The 18,014-nt window shown below is 41.8% G+C and overlaps 1 protein-coding gene across 1 annotated transcript in view; it reads left to right on the forward strand.

Moving 5' to 3' along the window:
* Positions 1–18,014, forward strand: part of DIS3L2 (DIS3 like 3'-5' exoribonuclease 2) — a 193,176-nt gene that overhangs the window by 23,288 nt on the left and 151,874 nt on the right. The window contains 2 exon segments of the mRNA XM_075761378.1: positions 2,096–2,149; positions 6,280–6,381. Of these exon segments, the coding sequence (XP_075617493.1) occupies positions 2,096–2,149; positions 6,280–6,381 (156 nt within the window).

The following is an 18,014-nucleotide window of genomic DNA, read 5'->3' on the forward strand; positions in this document are numbered from 1 at the left end:
ACAGTTGTTCATTGCAGATGGGGAGAGTGACTGGTTCCAGATATGATATCACAGCGTGAAATGTACAACATTGTAAATAGGATTTTCATAGGCACAGATAATAGGGCCCATCTGCTTTCTAAGATAAATTTTGGGAGTTCCTTGCTTAAAGGAAAGAGCTGAAGTATTTTAATGCTACTTGACGTAAGAATTCTAATGCTGATCATAATTAGGTAGTGCATATAAAATGCAGAGAAACCTGCTGCACTGTAAACATGGTAACACTTTGCTCCTCTCTGCGTTTGCCTGAGCTGGGCATCCATGTGCACGTAGCCGCTCTGGCGCCTTCTGGGCCATGGACACAAAACCTGATTTTCCATGCGCATAATGGGCATTTGCACCTGGCTGATTGACAGCTGTCCTGAACTATTCAAGGGGGTTCTACAGAGTAACGCAGGATATCCCCTCATCTGCTTTGTGCTGGTGGGTAGATTCTGGTATGGGAATTATTTGACTCCTTGTCAAGCAGAGCAACCCTCCCTTTTCATTTTTTCCTTTCTCTCTGTACCAGCTTCCTTTACTAACAGCATATTGTTTTTGATGGCTGATTCTGAGAAATAGCGGGGGAAAAAAAGACCATTGAGAGTTTTCCATCAGTGGGTACCAGCTATAATAGAGGCTGATGACAGCGAGTTAGCTCTCACTTTGCCTAAGCATAAAGTATCCCCAGGGTTGCTCCCAGTGGGTCGGCTTTGTTTTCGTGCCGTTGTCCTGCGTTGTGCCTGCCATGTGGCTAGTGTGCTCGTTAATACTAGTTACGTAAGGCTCAAAATAAGATGTTGCAGCAAAATATTCAAGTAACGCTTAAAGAATATAGAGTATATGGTGCAGGTGTTTCCAAATTTAAGCAAATAAAAACAATGGAAAACCTTCATAAATCTGCAAATTCTTCTTCAAGGCAGCAAAACTTTCACATGTAATCAGCTTTATTTTCCTATCGTCTGAGTGTTTCCCAGAATACATAAAAAAATTATATGCCGCAGTATATTTTTAAGGAAGCAATTCCTGTGAGAGGTTCCTATGATTGCTTAACACAGAAGTGCAAACAGATGGAATCTGTTCATATAACAAATTGGCCAACATTATTTCAAATACACAAGTAGAGAAAGTTTTAAAGTTTCAGCCCAAAGCAGATGCCTGTCTGAAGGCAGATACCTAGTTGTGTTTCCGTAAGAATCAAATGCTGTCGATTTTAACTGCAGCCACCTGAATCACAATTCCCAGGACCCTCTTGGGATGGGAACGGCACTGTTGCGTAGCCTCTAAGTCCTTGATTGGCTCTCCCTTTCTCTTGGATGGACCTGAGCGCAAGCAGCAAAACTGGCTGGTTTATTTTGGAGGGGTTGTGGGTTTGTTGCGGGTGATGAGCTTTGAGTTGGCAGATAACAAAGCAGAAATAGATAGACCATGGAGTTTCAAATGTATTTAAGATAGCTTGACTTTAAATGTGCTTAAACAGAATTTAATCCTGTAGATTTTAAATGTTTGTTTTTGGAAAATCCTTCTCACTTTTCTTTGGAAATGTTCTTTATCACAGAGTTACTGCTACTGTCTGTTTGCAGGAACAGCCTAAGCAGCCAGAGCCCCATAAGGCTGGTACCTGCTGCCATGCAAGCTCAGCAGGTCAGCTTTTCCTCTTTCCTCCCATCCTCCAAAATAAGCAAAACCAACATTCTGCTTTTCCAAAACAGAGCAAAACAAATTGTTTTTATTGTCTGTTTGTTAATGAAGTTGGTGGATGCTCGGCAGAAGGGGAAGGGAACAGGCAGGACTTGGGTCCTCAGTTCACTCAGTAGCAGCAGCAGCAACTAGTGATTCAACATCTCTTCGATGACAGACTGCAGTAGATCAGCTTAAGCCTATCATGAAACTGCCTTTTGGCTTGAAATTGCTCGGATGCTAAGTTGTCAAGAATTGAAATATATAATGGAAATTTAGATGTATCTCTCATGTTTCACAGTAGATATATTACCCACAGGTCTCTAATTTAACTGATGTTATATAAAATTAATAAGATTCAGGCATAATCTTTCTCCTTCTTCTCTTTTTTTTTAAGGGACCCTTGAGAATAAATCCTAAGAAGTACCATGAAGCCTTCATTCCATCTCCAGTAAGTGTAATTTTATAATGCTTTAAAGTTCATAAGTAAAGGTGCATTAAGATAGGAGTTATGCTGTGCACAAAAGGTCACTCGGAGGTGAATGAGTTGGAATGAATGAAAATGATCTGGATTTTCTTTTAAATCAAATATTCCCAAACAAACCCTGCTTTTTCATACCTCGAAGAACTGCTTACTTAGCTTGTGCTGAAATTGGGGATACCATGGGGTCTCACAGAAGCCAGCTGAAGTCAGGTTCGAGGACCACCAGATAGCGTAATTGGAAACCCTTGGTTTATGGCTGCAGAGGTTTTATAGATTTTCCACTGATTTAAGTTAATCTTCCCTTAACAAATATGCTCTCCATTTTCGATCTGCTGCATGAGCTAATTTGAAAAGTCATTCCAGAAATAATATGCGTGATTCCTTTTCATGTGCCCGCTTTTGCACGAACTGTGTCTTGGTTGGCTTGGGATGTGCTTCTGTCACATGGGACTGGCTTGCGCTTCTTCTCTCTTCTTTCGTTATTTCAACAGAAAAGAAGGGCTCTTGCAATTTCAGGGACTTCCAGTAGGGAAGGTGACCTCACAGCTGGCACAGCCAAAGCTTTTTATCTGGAACTGACTTGGTCAAAATGTTACTGTCAGTGAGAGAGAGTTTCATATTGAAATGTTTGGTTGATGTGGGGGAGAGAAAGCAGAGCCTGTCCTGAGACAGTGAAACACTGACTGTTGTTGTCCTTGCTACTGAGAGCACTATTGTTTTGGGGCTTGGATTGAAAGCCTTGAAATTCCTGGCATTGTCAGTTCACGTTGTTCAGTTGGGATAATGTTTTGGAGCCCACTTTGTTAGAGAAGACTGGACAGGGGTGGAGCAAAGTTGGGGGTGCATGAAGTATATTAACTAGAGGAAGAAGTACAGAGCAGCTGCGTGTGTAAGTGGGAAAGGAACTGTGATCCTTCCTTTACAGGTGTCCTTGTGGGTGTGGTAAGTGTAAGCTGTTAAACACATTCTCTGAAATTACAAAATGCAAGGTTAAATGAGAAATCCAGCTACTCACAGGAGTTTAGTTGGATGTGAAGCTTTACCCCGAATCACCCCTAGTGTCCATCTGTTGCCTTGTGCAGTCGATTGTTCACTGTTCTGCATGCTGGAATACATACATTAAGGAGGGTTAGCAGAGGTCGTTATCTCAGCTATCTTTCTACTTTTCTGCCCTTTGTGGAGCTGAATACCAGAGCCAGCCTTGTCCCTGATAACAAACAGAATCAACACCTGGATGAAGATGACTCTGGCTGGTGTGGACACAGTCCTCACTTTAAGACAAATGCTTTATCTTATCTTTTGTATAACATTATTTGCCATAATGGAGGGTTTGCAGCCTTCATGTTCTTCAGGACTTCCCATCGTTGCCAGATGCTGCAAGAGCTGCAGCTGTGAGAAATCACCCTTTCTCTCCTGCTGTTGACTAGGGCACTGTACCCCTTTCTCTTCAGCTCTGACTTGGCTATGACTTCACGGAGTTCAAATGCAACAGCTGTTCACCTTCTAACACCAGAAGTCCCATCGTGTTTCTTGCTGCAAATGTGCTGTCTCCTTGTCTCATTGTTGCATGAAGAGTCCACCCAGAGAAGGGACCCAAGCATTTAAATCTCTGCCTTGCATCTCGTGTCTTCCCTGCACACAGTAGTGTGGTTTGAAATGACGGCATTGTCAATGTGAAGAATGATACTGCTGAGCGCGAGTGATGGAATGGCTGTGCTGCGCTTGTGGAAGACACTTCCAGAGCAGATGAAAGCACTGCAGATCTCCCTCTTGTCAGACGTGGATAGAGCGTGCTGCCAGTGATAGTCACAGGTGGCCACGGAGCGGTGAAAGCCCCGTGCTCTGTGGGGGAGGCTGCAGAAGTCTTGAAGCCATTGCGGCCAATACAGTATATGCACCCCGAGGGCAGCTGAAACACTGCAAGTGATTGTGTTCTGTGGAGACTTGGTGCCAATTTAATTGCATTAGTAGTCTGAAGTGCCAGCTGTGCAGAGTAGGGAATGCTGAAGGAAAAAGTGGGATGCACAAGTGTTCTTGGAAGTGTGTAAATTTGCTCAACAATCGTGAGCCTGGAGCTCAAGATATAAAAAATGTTTCTTTTTTGGAGGCAAAACCAAAACTGATGGCAATTTCCTAATTACAGCTTTGTTGCAGGCATTGAAATTAACTGCTGTAAAATAGGTGTGCATACACATATGTAAGTGTAAGTATACATATAAATACAGGGGTATATTCTTTAGGATGAGAGTGACTGGCTGCAATTCAAGACAAGACTCTTGCAGAGTATGGAGACGCAGCTTTAACTAGGTGGTGTGACACATTGGGCAGCTTTACGGGGTGGGGAAAAGGGTCTGCCTTGTCTTTTCTTGGACATGAGAGAAAGAAAAAAGTGTAGAATAAACAAATTATCATGAATGCCAGCCTGTGTCCTGCAGCACAGAGCAGCTACAGGTACAGACAGAGGAAAAAAGCATGCATTTTCCTTAAAAAGTGACTTTGAACTTTTCTTTTTATGTATGTGATGGATTTAGGCAAAGAGTTGGGGCAGAAGGAAGAGGGTGGGGAGAAATGAGGAATAAGACCATGTGTAAAAAATCTGGCTTTTTGAAAAGAACAGTTTCCAATTTGAATTATGTTGGTCCAAGAGGCTTTGCAATTTTTCTGCATCTTGTCATGGGAGGCAGCTTTCACACAGCTGTTGAGCTGCTGCTGCTTTTCTTTCTAAGAGTAATTTGGTCTCTTGGAGGACAGCCTTAGTTTCACATCATGGCAGGGTTCTGCCGTTTTATTGTTTTGGTATCTAAGCAGAATAAGATATTTATGTGATATTACGGCTTCATGTTTTCAGGTTATAAAAGTTTTTCTTGGAGACTGAGCACACTGGTAGTTCTGATTGGATTTACTCAAGCATATGAGACTCAGGAGTGTGTATCTGAGAAGTGACTACAGTTGTGATTAAGATTTTAATTCTTGTGATGTTTTTTTTTCAGTGAAGGACAATGAAGTACTAATCTAAAGAAACTCATCCTCTTTTTTTTTTTTTGTACCTCAAACCTATGCAAAGATAGTTCTCTCTAGAAAAACTATGTTGACTGCTAATGTTGATACTAAATGCTCACATTGTCTGATGTGATCATGGCACTGTAAACAGACACATGGAATTTTTCATATGCTGAATTATGGGGAGACAGGAGAGCAGTAAGAGCACTGCCAATAATTAGCCCCCCAAAAAAGGACAAAACTGGCAATCCTTTAAAACTAAAACCTTTGTGTTGGCATCTTCAGGAAACTTCATCTTTATTCACCCCATGAAGAAGATCTTCCAAACTAAATCTAGATTAGCTGAATGCCAGACATGTCTGGGATGGGTAATCATAGTGTGTACAATTAGTAGAGGCTCTTGTGCAAGGATCTTAACCCAGAGTATTGAGAGGCGTCCTAACATGTCTGTTACAGTAAAAGATCTTCTGGCTTGCAGTTGGCATCCATAGTTATCATTTTTTGGAATCTCTTCTAACATTCGTTGTGCCAAATCCAGAATGGATGGTGTTAACTCATTTAAAAAAAGAGACTGCATCCCCAGCCACTCTCCAGGCCACCTTTGCAGACTGACCTGCTGATCCCGGAGCTGCATGTCCCTGCTTTCCTATCGCACCAGGAGAGCAGCAGACAGCTCTGCATGGGACACTTTGCAGAGACTGTCTTGTAAACATGTTCTGAACTGTAGCTTTGAGTGCTTGAGTTGGGAACATCATGTGTGAAGAGCTGTGAGTGCAGAAAACTCTCTACCCATTCCCAAGACTAACTGCAGAGGAACTGAGCGGAGCTTGCAGGCAATACATCTTGAGGGCTTGGCTCTATCTTGAATAAATAGTGTGGAACTACTGTGCTGGCACATACATACGAAGGAGCTTATTTGCTGAAAGATATTGCATGTTGAAGGGCATATGGTGAATCCATTTCATTTCTGTGCACAACGGCGGGATGTTTGTCTCACCAGGGTGTGTGTCTTTTTCGATGACAGTGTTTTAAACCTCATAACAACTGTAATTTAATATGTTTTGGTCTGGAATTTATTTTTCTTCTTTTTTGACTAGGATGGGACTCGCGATATATTTATTGATGGAGTGGTTGCTCGCAACAGAGCCCTGAATGGTGACATCGTGGTAGTGAAACTGCTTCCCAAGGAGCAATGGAAGGTCAGTTCGGTATATTTTTCTGTGATTTGACAGAAAGAGCTTTTTACTGTTTTCTTCACTAAACTTAGGGCCTGAGACAGGGAACAGAGAATTTTCTGCAAATCAGATTAGCTAAATTGTGGTTTATGCTGCTGTGGATTAAAACACTTGATCCATTACGATATTTGGAAGAAGTGATGCCTAAAGTGTTGAAACCTCACTGTTTGCATGGAATGTCCTTCTTTATCACTGTATGGAGAAGTCTGATGACAGGGCTGGTTCAAAGCATGGTTGTCAAAGGTAACTTCTGATATCTGTTACTTAGCTGTCTTCATGCTACGGCATTGGATAGCTCTGGGTAGGTGTTTGCAATCGCTCCTGTATTTGATAAGTGCTGTTCCCAAAACTTTAGTCATAATTAACTTTAATTTGTGGGTCCTCAATCCATGGAAAGCTTATCTTGTCACAGCTCCAGACTTTGTGGTAATACCCTTCTTTACATGAATGAAGAATGTGTGAAATGACTGGAGCAATGCAAATGTGGGACAATCCATTTTTCATTTTCATGTCTGAGAATTTTACTAAGATCACTCTCTGGGGTTTTGTGTTTTTTTCTTTCAAGCTCAAAGTTCTTTCAAACGTCTGGATAATTTTTATCTTGTTTGCAGGTTTATCTTTTAACACCGCTATGCAAGGAAAGTTTTTATTCCTTTTCTCTAGTTGCTGGGAGATGTAATGTACAGTTAGCAATTTTAACATGGATTTTCACACGTAAGCATGATAGAACTGCTACAAATTGTTTTCCAAACATGGTTTTTGAATTCTTCTTGAGAATTTAAAGACTATTGTATATCTTTGGGCAAAAGTAATAATGAGGGTGATTCCAGCAGGGTGGGGAATGGTCTGAGGTACTTTGACCCTGGTGCTTTTCACTCATTCTGCATACCTTCTCTGCCTGTCTTTGTTTGAAGTTATGTGATTTTGGGCTTGCAAATGCAAGGTCTTCAGTCTGGTCATTTGCTAAACCTTCTGCCTTCTCTGTTTAAATCTAATAGCAATTGAAATGATGGTTTGAAACATACTAGAACTTGTCTCTTCCTTTTAGCTATGTATAAAATAAGTAAATGACCTAAGCATTTATTGACACATGTAAACGCAAAACTACGTTATACAAAAGGCAATCATAAGCGGGATCTAAGATGTCACAGATATATCCATATACAAATATAGGACAGAGGTCTGCTGCTATCTGTGTAACCTCTGAAAACCAACTTTGAGGGTCAAAGCAAAATTTCTTTGATAGCTATTCAAGAGTCCAAATCAGAGTTCACTAAAGCTGTGATGATTACTGTATCTTTGGATCACCAAATCCATAGACGTAAATTATCTTTTGTATTAGACCATTTCATATAGTTGGAAAAATGGAATAGTCTGGGCACTTAGATCCTCTGCCAGGACCTGCCAGCACAAGGGCCTCTTTGTAGACTTGATAGAGGTTGCCTGAGCTGGAAGCTTCATCTGCAGTTTTCCATTTATATCTGGCTCTAAACAAAGATAACGCCTCTCTCGCTTTCTTATATCTTCATACCTTCGTATGTTCAACAATAATGTTTTTTTATCGATACAAGAGGAAGGGTTCAGAATATTAGCCCTGTCCTGGGCAAATGCTGAAATAAATAGAACTGGTGGAGAAGTGGTGTCTGACTTCAAGGAGGTAATTCAGAAGACTTCAGTGTTTTGTAGTATGATTATGATTCTTCCGTGGTGAATTTAACCTAACCTTGCCAAATGAAGTAGCTGGAACATGCCAGTTGTGTTTTTCAGCCACACAGGTGCTGCCCTGTGAAGTCTCATTTTTTGTTTCTTGCCATCAGGAACTTAATCAGCGATGACAGCCTTTTTCCCCTGCTCCCTGAATCTCTTGCTATGCGCTCGTGTTTGTATTAGTTCTTTGGGAAAGGTGCCACTAAGTTGCACTGAAAGATACTGCATTCTGCCAAGTAATTCATACTGATTAATGATAAACTGTCGCAACCTATTTTAGGTTTTTCCATTTGTTTAGTCTCATGCTGCTGCAAAGCTGCCACATAGGTGTCTTGAGGGTTTTCTCCTTCCCATTGGGCCTTTGGAACAAGCTGAACAGCTTCAATTATTTCCTTGAAAAATGTAAATCAGATGTATGGTATAACTGGTGCTCTCAGAGGAGACTTTGCAGGCTCTGTACATATTGGTTTGTTAAGATTGAGATATGCGTGCTGATCGTTTTTATGGTTCGCTATTCCCAGCCCATTAGTCTGTGCTTCACTGAGAACTGAGCTGGGTCTTTTGCTGCTAAACTTGTCTTGCACAAGGTAAGGTTGCTGGTGGGTCTCTCTCTTCTGTATTTCAAGCACCCTGGATGGCCCCCACATGCTCTGGGGAAAGATCTTCCCATTCCTAGTGCAGGTGATTCCTGCCATGGACCTCTTCGTGCAAAGTCACAGTGTAACGCTACATCCCAGTCATGGCAGGATCGACTTAACTGGAAGCTCGGTTCAATTTACATAAACGGGAGGAAGAGGGGAAAAAAACTGTGACTGGTAAAACTGTGGGTTTTGTGTAGGGAAATCTGTGTGTTTGCTTGAAGAATTGAGAAATTTAGGAGCTGCCCTGTACCCACTGAGTCAGTCTTTGCAGATCAAGTGCCTGTGAGAGAAAAACACCGTCTGCAGAGCAGTTTCTCCAGGGATATACTGTGTTCTGCTGAGCCTGTAATGGTGATACCTTACACACAGGTATAAATGCCACAGTGAAACGTGAGGGAATGTTGAAATACTGTAGGTGTGTGGTTACGCTTTATGTAATACCTTCTTGAGAAGGGATAGCAGTATTTGCTTCCTCCAGCCTTCCACTTCCTGGCTCAATGGTGGGAAATTTATCAGGCTTAAATTTCTCAACATCATGTCCTTCCCAGCGTGCGCATCAAGTGTTTGGATGGTCCTCCCTGTGCTTATTCTGTCTGGTCTTAAACCTCTGTTTGTTCATACATCCTCTGGGAGAGCTGCTTGCTGTTCAACGATGATCAGTTTGTCAGTTCATATTTCTGTGCTTACTACTAGTTCTGATCAGGGGCCAGCAACTTCCGTGTGGCACCACTGGCTCAAGGGAGAGACATTTTGTCGCCAAAACTTGTTATCTTGTGCTCCTGAAGAACGTAGCCATCGGCTTCCTGCCAGGGTTGAGTGGCGTGCGTTGCAGTGACCGCATTTGGAGGCTGTATTTCAGAAGTCTCCCTCCTGTCCTCTTGTGTTACATCTTGGGAATATTGAGGTGCTATGGTAACTTTCAAATATTTAGCTTTTGCAAAGTAAGGTATTTGACTTAGACTGTTTTTCCAGGTACTTAACCTACTCTTAGCGGATGAAGTCAGAGTATGGTTGCAGTCAGCTAGACTGTCCCCTTTGTACTTCAGGCTGTAGGACTTCCCTGAATCTGTGCCTTTATCTTCTGGAAGAACGTCACAATAAAAGATAGCCAGTGACAGAGGATTTACCTCAGTCCTTGTCAATTATTCTGATAAAGAAGAAAAATGGTGCTTTATTTCTTGATTGATTTTCAGTGCTCTAACTTCCACCTGTGGGTTCTTATTATATTTTATGGGGTTGTGCTTACATCAATTTCAGGAGCTTCAATTATACAGTGGCATAATTACTGGAAGGCAAAAAAAAATGTTGATATGATGATTACAGCAATATTTCTCAGGCTCATCAAGGAGGGAAGCAGCGTGTCAGTGTAAAAGATAAACCTAACTCATCTTTCCTCACAGTCTCTTTTTGCTCTTTTACCGTCTGCTTAATTGCCAGACAGAATTTCTTTAATTTCAGATATCTGCTTTGGTTTTTCTTGCAAGATGTAATTTTTTTGGTAGAAGGAAATAGCATAATAAGTCATTTGATATCACTTGGGGCTTGGATTCCTGGCCCCAATCTCTGGTGCTTTTAGAGTAGTAGTTTATAACGTGGAATGTTTTTCATGACAACCGTCTCACGCATTGCATGCTATGGCTGAAATTTTAGAGTCTTAGCCTGAAAATAGTACCCAGACGAGGACTTTCTGCTGCTCAAGACTGCCTGAAAGGAATTTTGGGGTCCAAGCCCCTATTGCTTGCTACAATATGCAGGAGAGATCTTGCTTGCAGCAGTAGTATATTAAAACAATAACAACATATACTATATATGTATGTCAAATAATGACACATTAACCTGCCCGTTTCTCAGAAATCAGTGCCTGCAAGTCATATCTTTTGTTGTTGCTGTTGTTTCGTGAATCATTTCCTCCTCAGCTTAAAGTGCACCTTTGCACTATTTTCAGCTGGTTCTTTTGATCATGTCAGAAGGTGTCCAAGGCCAACGACATCAGACCGCTTGTTTATGTACAGTGTGTGCTGCTGGATAATAGGATAACGGGTCCAGCATTTTAGTCATGAAGTGTCCGAAAGTAATAGAAATAGTAATTCTTTGTAGCTCATGAAAGCACATGTTCTCTTCAACACTGAGGTATCAGATATAATACAGTGCAGCAGGAGATCTTAGAGCTGCCTCTTCTAGAGCCCTACAAGAGATATAAATATTTAAGCACTTTCTGTACAGAAGACATAAACTACAATTCAGTCTTTGCAGCTACGACTGTTGTTGGCCTAAATTACGAACAAATGCAGAGAAGGAACAATTTGATTCAAGCAGATGTCACAAATATCACCACGTATAGTTTGAACAGAGCTACTTATCCTGGCAAGTCAGCACCTCCAACTGTTGGTGAAAACCTATGAACTGTTAGTTGTCCAGAGGGGATGCTAGCTTTGGATTTGCCCTGGTGAATAATGATGCATTTCAACCAGATTCTTCTGAGAGTTGGTTTCTTCTCAAAATCTCCTAGCTAATGTAAGGATAATAGTAACTCAGGAGGAGATGGGGTTCTTAGAGGGTTATCACAGCAACAGTGTTGGAGTCTAACAGTCAAGAATGTTGTTTGGAAACATTACATTCATAATAATAAAAAAAAAAAGTTCTGGAGAAGTCATTATTGAAATAGTAAGTGTTCTGGCACACCGAAAGCATTCAAGTGTAATTCATGATATCCAGGAGTAAAGTGGGAAGCCTAAGAAGCCAGCTAGGAAGATGTCCAGAAAAGCAGAGCTCTAGCAAATCCGAAAGGTTGATGGATGCTGTAGGGAGGAAGGGTAGTTGTTTGTTTTTTTGTTTGTTTGTTTTTTTTTTTTTTTTTTTGTTTTGTTTTGTTTTTTTTTTAAATTTGTTTTGCTATAGACTTTACAGTGAGGGGTATAAATTGATGGTTGCACGCATGTGTGTGCGCTCCCCTCCCCGTCTCAGAAAATCCCCAAACCACAAATTGGTGGAATCTGAAGAAGCTTCATTACATGCTTGCTTTCTGCTTGTGCCATTCTCTGAATTGCCACATGTTGTTCCACACTGTTGGGTCTGATGGACCTTCACTGTGAGCTGGCACGGCTCTTTCCAGGCTTTGTCTAGCTCCAAACTGGCTGGGTATGGAATAGCAATACAGTAGATTGATAGCAAAAAAGCTGAGAAAATAGGAAGTGTTGCTGTCTGAGACATATGTGGTATTAAATGTGCTCTTCTTGCAGATGTTGTTTTCACATTTTCTTAATCAAATACCACTTGAATCCACCGAAGTCTTAGTGCAGTGAGTTTTAATAGCAAGATCTGGCTTGCTTTTTATGGCATATAATGATCTGGGTTGTGCAAGATTGCCGTGACCCAGTGCTGTGTTCATCCCTTGCCTCCCCCTGGATGTGTAAAACAAGGAGGCAGAAAGACCAGCTTTTGGAATGTTGCAGGCAACCTTATCTTCCTGAGAAGGACCTTTCCTGTCAGTACCTGCCTCTGTCTCTCTGATGGGAAAGCCGAACCCAGGATCCCAAATAATAAATTCACAAGAAAGGGACAGAGTTTCTGAACAATCTAATGTCCTTTTTATTATTCCTCCTTCTGTGCTGGGTAAGAGTGATATTAAAAGGCAAATTGTTCAGTTAGGTAGGAAGACAAACTTCTTTTTATTGACCGCCTGCATCCTGTCCTACCGGTGCAGAATTACGTTGCAGATGTGGTTTGGCTGCACAGATTTGGAATAAGATAAAAACATTACCCTTAGGTGAACAGTCAAGCACTAAATAATCATTCATCTCATGTGGCAGTTGTTATATCCCCAGTGGAGTAATGGCAGATAAAGCCCTTGTGATGGGGGTGACTTCAGGCTGTGTGAGATACCACTGAATTTCAGTGCATGTTGCTGGAAGAGCTTCATCTTGAATGGCAGGAAGTGCTCGTGGGGGCATCTGATCCTACTTTAGAATAGGAGTCGAGCCAACATTTAATACCTGATCTCTGTTCCTGCTCACTTTTTTTTTTCTTGGTCACATGAATATAATCTAGTATGGCAAATTGTTTCCTTTAACAACTAACTTTACTGCAAGTTATTGTTTTAAACTCTGTTCTTCCAAGTCTTCTGTAAATATGCACACATCACAGTAGATTATTCTTAATCCAATCTCTTATATAACCACTATCATTTTGGACTTTTCTTAGTTCTTGGTTCCTGTGGAATTAGTATTTCTTAGAACTGTTTGGGTTTCGCCAGTTTGGAGACTTATTTGATGATATCACATGAGTAGTTGGAGCCCACACCTTATAAGAGAGAATGAGGATACCTGTTACTGTGATGGGATTGGTTTTTGGAATGTCACACACATTAAACTCACTTAACTTTTTATATACGCTTTCTCAAAAGACTGTCCAGATTTTCAATAGTCTGGGTTTCTTTCAGATCCGCATGATTAGGAATAAGTTTAAATAAAGTGTACTGATGATAAAAGTCCCATCTGGCCTAAAATTTGTACAATGAATATTATACTCTGTTTTTTTTAAGGAAGTTTTACCCCTAATTTAGCTTGATAGCTGGAGAAATGAAGAGCTACCATGACCCTGAAAAGCTGTTAATCTTTAAAGTCCCTAGGTGAGGTGGTTTTGGATCGTATCCTAGGTTCTCAAGAAAAGGAAAAGTGCTACGTATCTATTTGCATGTTTGTTCTTGTTATCGGCTGGCAGGGAGACAACAATTGGCTGCAGTATTTACATGTGGTCAAAGCTACTAAGGTTGGCTCATTAACTCTTTTCCCTTATTTCCTTAACTCATGTTTATTTTTCTTAAAGCCATAAATCAGAGGGACAAGGAATTTAAAATAGAGGCGATTCATGTAAATGAAGAATTGCAGTAGCTGGAGGAGTGACAGGGATTTTTCTGCAACAGGTTCTTTGGGGCAAGATGTGGAACCTCATTTATAACCACGTGGTTCTTGGAGATAAGGAAGGTATTTGTCATCAGGGATGGGATGCCTTAAATTTGTTGTTGGCACAAGGTAATTTGTAACCATCTAAGATAAAGTTGTCTGAAGTCTCATAGTTAGGTTTTGAATCAGCGTGCCGCTAGCTTCAAAGGGCCAGGATGGTTGTGCCTGCTCCCAAACGCTGTTCCTCTGTCTTCTTCCAGATGAGGCAAAGTGTAGCCAGGGTGAGGACATCTCCTGCCCTCCTGCTCTCTCCTCTCCTGGCTTTGTGACTTTATTTGCTATGGGGGAATTCCCTTCTCCTCAAATTTCTGAAGCTAGTGTCCTTACTGCTAGGCACATCACAAGACCTGGGAACGAGTCTATTATTGGTGCACTATCACACAGTGGAGGTGGCCAGTGATTTATATGCATCAATCGCAATTTTCTTAACACTGCTAATGTAAGAAGTCTTTCTTGCTCGCCACTTGGTATTATCCTTCACCCAATTAACGTACGAACCAATGCCCTGGAACCTGTAACTGTGGGAGCGTCTCTCTGCAACATCTTGAAGAATTGCAAGTGATGTTTTCAATGCAGTTTGTTTAAGAGGTGCCGCTCAAAACACTGAAAGATAAATTAAAATTCTTCCTGATTATCTTTTCCAACGAATTCCTCACTGCTTCAGTAGTTGCGTACTTGACATCATTTCTCAGCATGTGCGCACTGGTAAGACAACTGGTGCATGCTTTTGAAGGTCCTGGTTTCCAGTTTTGTCCCAGCCTTAACTATCTGGAGGCTTTCTAAAAAGTGCTGTAATGACTCTAGGAAGATACTGCAGGACAGACTGCTGCTCCACTATGCTGAAAAAAATCACTCCTCTATGTTTCCTTACTTTCTGACTGTTTCTATGGGTTTATTTTTGTTTTCTGTGTTCTGTCACGTTAGGCAATAACTGTTTCATGAAAGTAGGTCTGTCTGTAACTCTTAGGAGTTTTTTAGGTTTCCAGTATGCTAATGATTCATCCATCTTCAGCTGTATCATCTCCTGGGGTTGAAGCGTTTCTTTGTTTTTAGCTTTATCTAAATGATTTTAAAACAGAGAGCAGTGCCAAAACACACTTTTAATTGAGCAGCTTTGGAAGTGTGAAAATGAAGACTTGACATGATCTAATTAGCACTTGTTTATTTTGGTTGCAAAAGGTGACTGGCAAAGAGTTCCCCAGGCGTCATTCTCTGTTCTGCCTAAAAAAAAAAAAACCACCAAAAAAAACCACCCCTGCATAAAGGTATATATCCTGCTTAGTTCTTGTTGGTGCTTGGAAGTTCTGACTGTAATGCTTTTGCTAATTAGCTAGCTGCCAGGACATCCTTCTGTCCTTGTTCTCCTTGCTTTTTACTTGTTTGTTGGAATGAACATTGGCCACTTTTGTTTGTAAGCTCTATAGAAATTGGCATCTCTTTTCCTGTGGTCTCTTCAAGTCCCACATGGCATCATGTTTGCCAGGTTGCTGCTGTCTGGGGAAAGTCCCAAGGAGCTGTGTGAAGTGGGAGGGTTTTCTCAGCAGCTTCTCTTTCTTCCTGACCTAATGACTGTTCAGGGGAGTGGGGAGTTCTGGGAAAAAGCCTTTAGTGCAGTAGCCCAGTAACTCACCTCTATGCCCTCCTTGACTTTTTTCCTGTAAAGTGAATTTCCTCCAGGGTTTTATCACCCCTTTCGATGTCAGATTGCCTGTCTTTTTTTTTTTCTGTGCAAACCAGGTCTGCAGCTGTAGCCCCTTATAGTGACTGCAACTGCTGTGATGGTCTGGCTTAGGTTTGGACTCATAGCTCTTCTCCCCTCACATGTGAAGCCGAGCATCCTCTCTAAAGGGTCCCATCCAGAAGAAATCTGGGCAGAGCCCAGCTGCCTCTGCAATCGGGGGACCTGTGCCCACACAGCCCGATTGCCTTGGGAGCAGCTCGCTGCCCATTTCAGTGCAGTCTCTTTCTAACCAAGTACCATCCCCTGACCTTTAGGCTCATGCTCTTGGCAAAGCAGCCCGGCAACTGTGGAGCTTCGAATGCCAGCTCGAGGCATTCGAAAGGTCAGCCATTGTCTCGCAGTTGTCCCTTAAATGTATAATTGGCTGCTGGTGTTAGGGAGCGTATGGCCTCCCTCCTAATTTCTGTCAGTATCTCCATATTAGAGCAGTACCCAGAGGGAACGTAGCAGCGATCCTTTCCAGTGACTGCGCCCGGCTGCGTCACCTGGCCAGGAGCGGAGTCACTGCCTCTTGTACTGAAGAGCTGCGCAGCATCGCCGCCCCTGGGTGAGAACAAATGGCCCATCAGGCTCTAGTTTATTTCTCTAGCTGAGCAGGGGGTCTGATGCCATGAGCGAGTGCTGTGTTGGCAAGCCGTCTGGTGCTCGAGCACCTCTTCAGGTCTGTGTTGTACCATGTAGACATACCCAAGGTTAATGAATGGCCATTAGTTTAATCTGATTTAGTTCAGTAGCTTTGCTTCATGCATAGTCAGAGCAGTGTTTTGACAGCGTGGCGTTACTTTATCTACTCTTCCTGTTTTTTTCCCCCATATTCCTGAAGCTTTCTCTAAAACTGTTTATTCTTTTTTCTTTTCTGCACAGTTGTTGAACTGTGGATGTAATATGTTTATCAGCTCAGATTCGCGTCTTGGAAACTTAATTTACCTTTTTATGTAATGCTTTATCACTAATGCATGGTAATGTTTCCTGGCAGGATATGCATTGTTAAAATTCGTTTGTAGGGGAAAAAAAAAAAAAGATAAACGGATGGCTCCCCTTTTGTGAGGTTCAAAAGTTTGTAAAGCAAAAAAGGAAAATGTTCTTCATGGTACCTGACATCATTTAGTCCCACCATCCTACTTTCCCATGGGGTGACTCCTATCAGTGGCTAAGATATAATGGAGCCCAAAGACTAGGTGTGGTGGTAGCCGTCACTGTCAAGTAAAGGAAAGGCAGGGAGGGGAAGGCTGGCCTTGTCAGGGCAGTGTCTCCCTCTGTACTGTAATTTCCTATGAGCTGACCGAGACCTTGGGCAGACTTTTTGTTAACAAAACCACTACCACATATCAAAATTGATTATTTTTTTTTCTCTCCATTGTCTTTTTGTCACTGAAGGAGTCTGAATTATCCAGTGGTCAGTTATTCAGCTGTCCACCCTCCTGCGCCAGCAAAGCCACTTAAGCAAGTTAACAACGCTGGTTTCTTGGGGATGAGTGGCACATCACTGCAGCAGCCAACTTCAGTGACATGGGAATGGTCCTGGGGCCTGAGGGCTGTCTTTGAGTAATTAGTTGCTATGATCATAAATAAACTGTTAGACTGTGCTTCAGAGCTCCAGTTCCCAAGCACTGATTTCTGTTAAGTGCTTTGTGAAAGAAAGAAAAATAAAAATAAATCTGCAGTTAAACTAATCTCCTGTAACAAAGTATAATGCGTTCTGAGGACCAGTGCTTGAGGGAAGGGCGTTGTGCAGGCTCACAGACAACAAAATATACATAACTCTTTGTGCAGGGCTTTTGTGGTATTAGGAAATAGAGCTCCCAACACTGGTGTATCACCCTCTCTGATTAAACACTGTGGTTTCACCAGCTAAGGATCGATTACTTTAGAAAGCGCTAAGTATTTGTCAAATACTCTTCCTTCAGATGTTTGACATCCGGATTCTTTTATCTTCATTGACTTGCCTCAACACCTCAGCTGCTCAGCAGGCTGGGTGTGCTCCCTCCTACCCCTCCTCGTGGCCCGAATGCGATGCCCTGCACCTCGCCTCAGCCTTAACTTCATATCTCAAAGTAGCTGGGTGCATAGGTTGATCCATGTCACTTGGGTGAGGTGAGGGACCAGGATGAGAGTAAATACTTGCCTCTACTGAGCAGCTCTATGCCCTTGTGTCTGTTAAAGAAAATCTCTTCCATTTTGCAGATGTGAGGAGGTGTAGAGCACGATTCCTATGTCCTGGCTAGCAGGAAAGCTGAGGAAATGCTCTTTGTTTAGACTGTGTCAACTATTTTTAGTGTCAAGTATTTTTCCTGAGTCTGTGACTGGATGTACTGTACATTATAGGATTATGATATAAAAAAGTGATGAAAAACACGAACATTGGATTTTAAATTTGCCACAAGTAATGCTTTATTAGTTGCTGCCACCTTTTAAAATTTTTCAAGTCTCTGTTTTCCAGGGTTAGTCAGAATAGCATCAGAATAAATATCTTCCTGCCTGCGTAGCATCCCCCCAGCTCTGAAATGAAAAATAAGGTGAGCTTAGAAAAACCTTTACTCTTTCCCA

The sequence above is a fragment of the Balearica regulorum genome, chromosome 9 (assembly GCF_011004875.1).
Source record: "Balearica regulorum gibbericeps isolate bBalReg1 chromosome 9, bBalReg1.pri, whole genome shotgun sequence".
NCBI classification, from domain to species: domain Eukaryota; kingdom Metazoa; phylum Chordata; class Aves; order Gruiformes; family Gruidae; genus Balearica; species Balearica regulorum.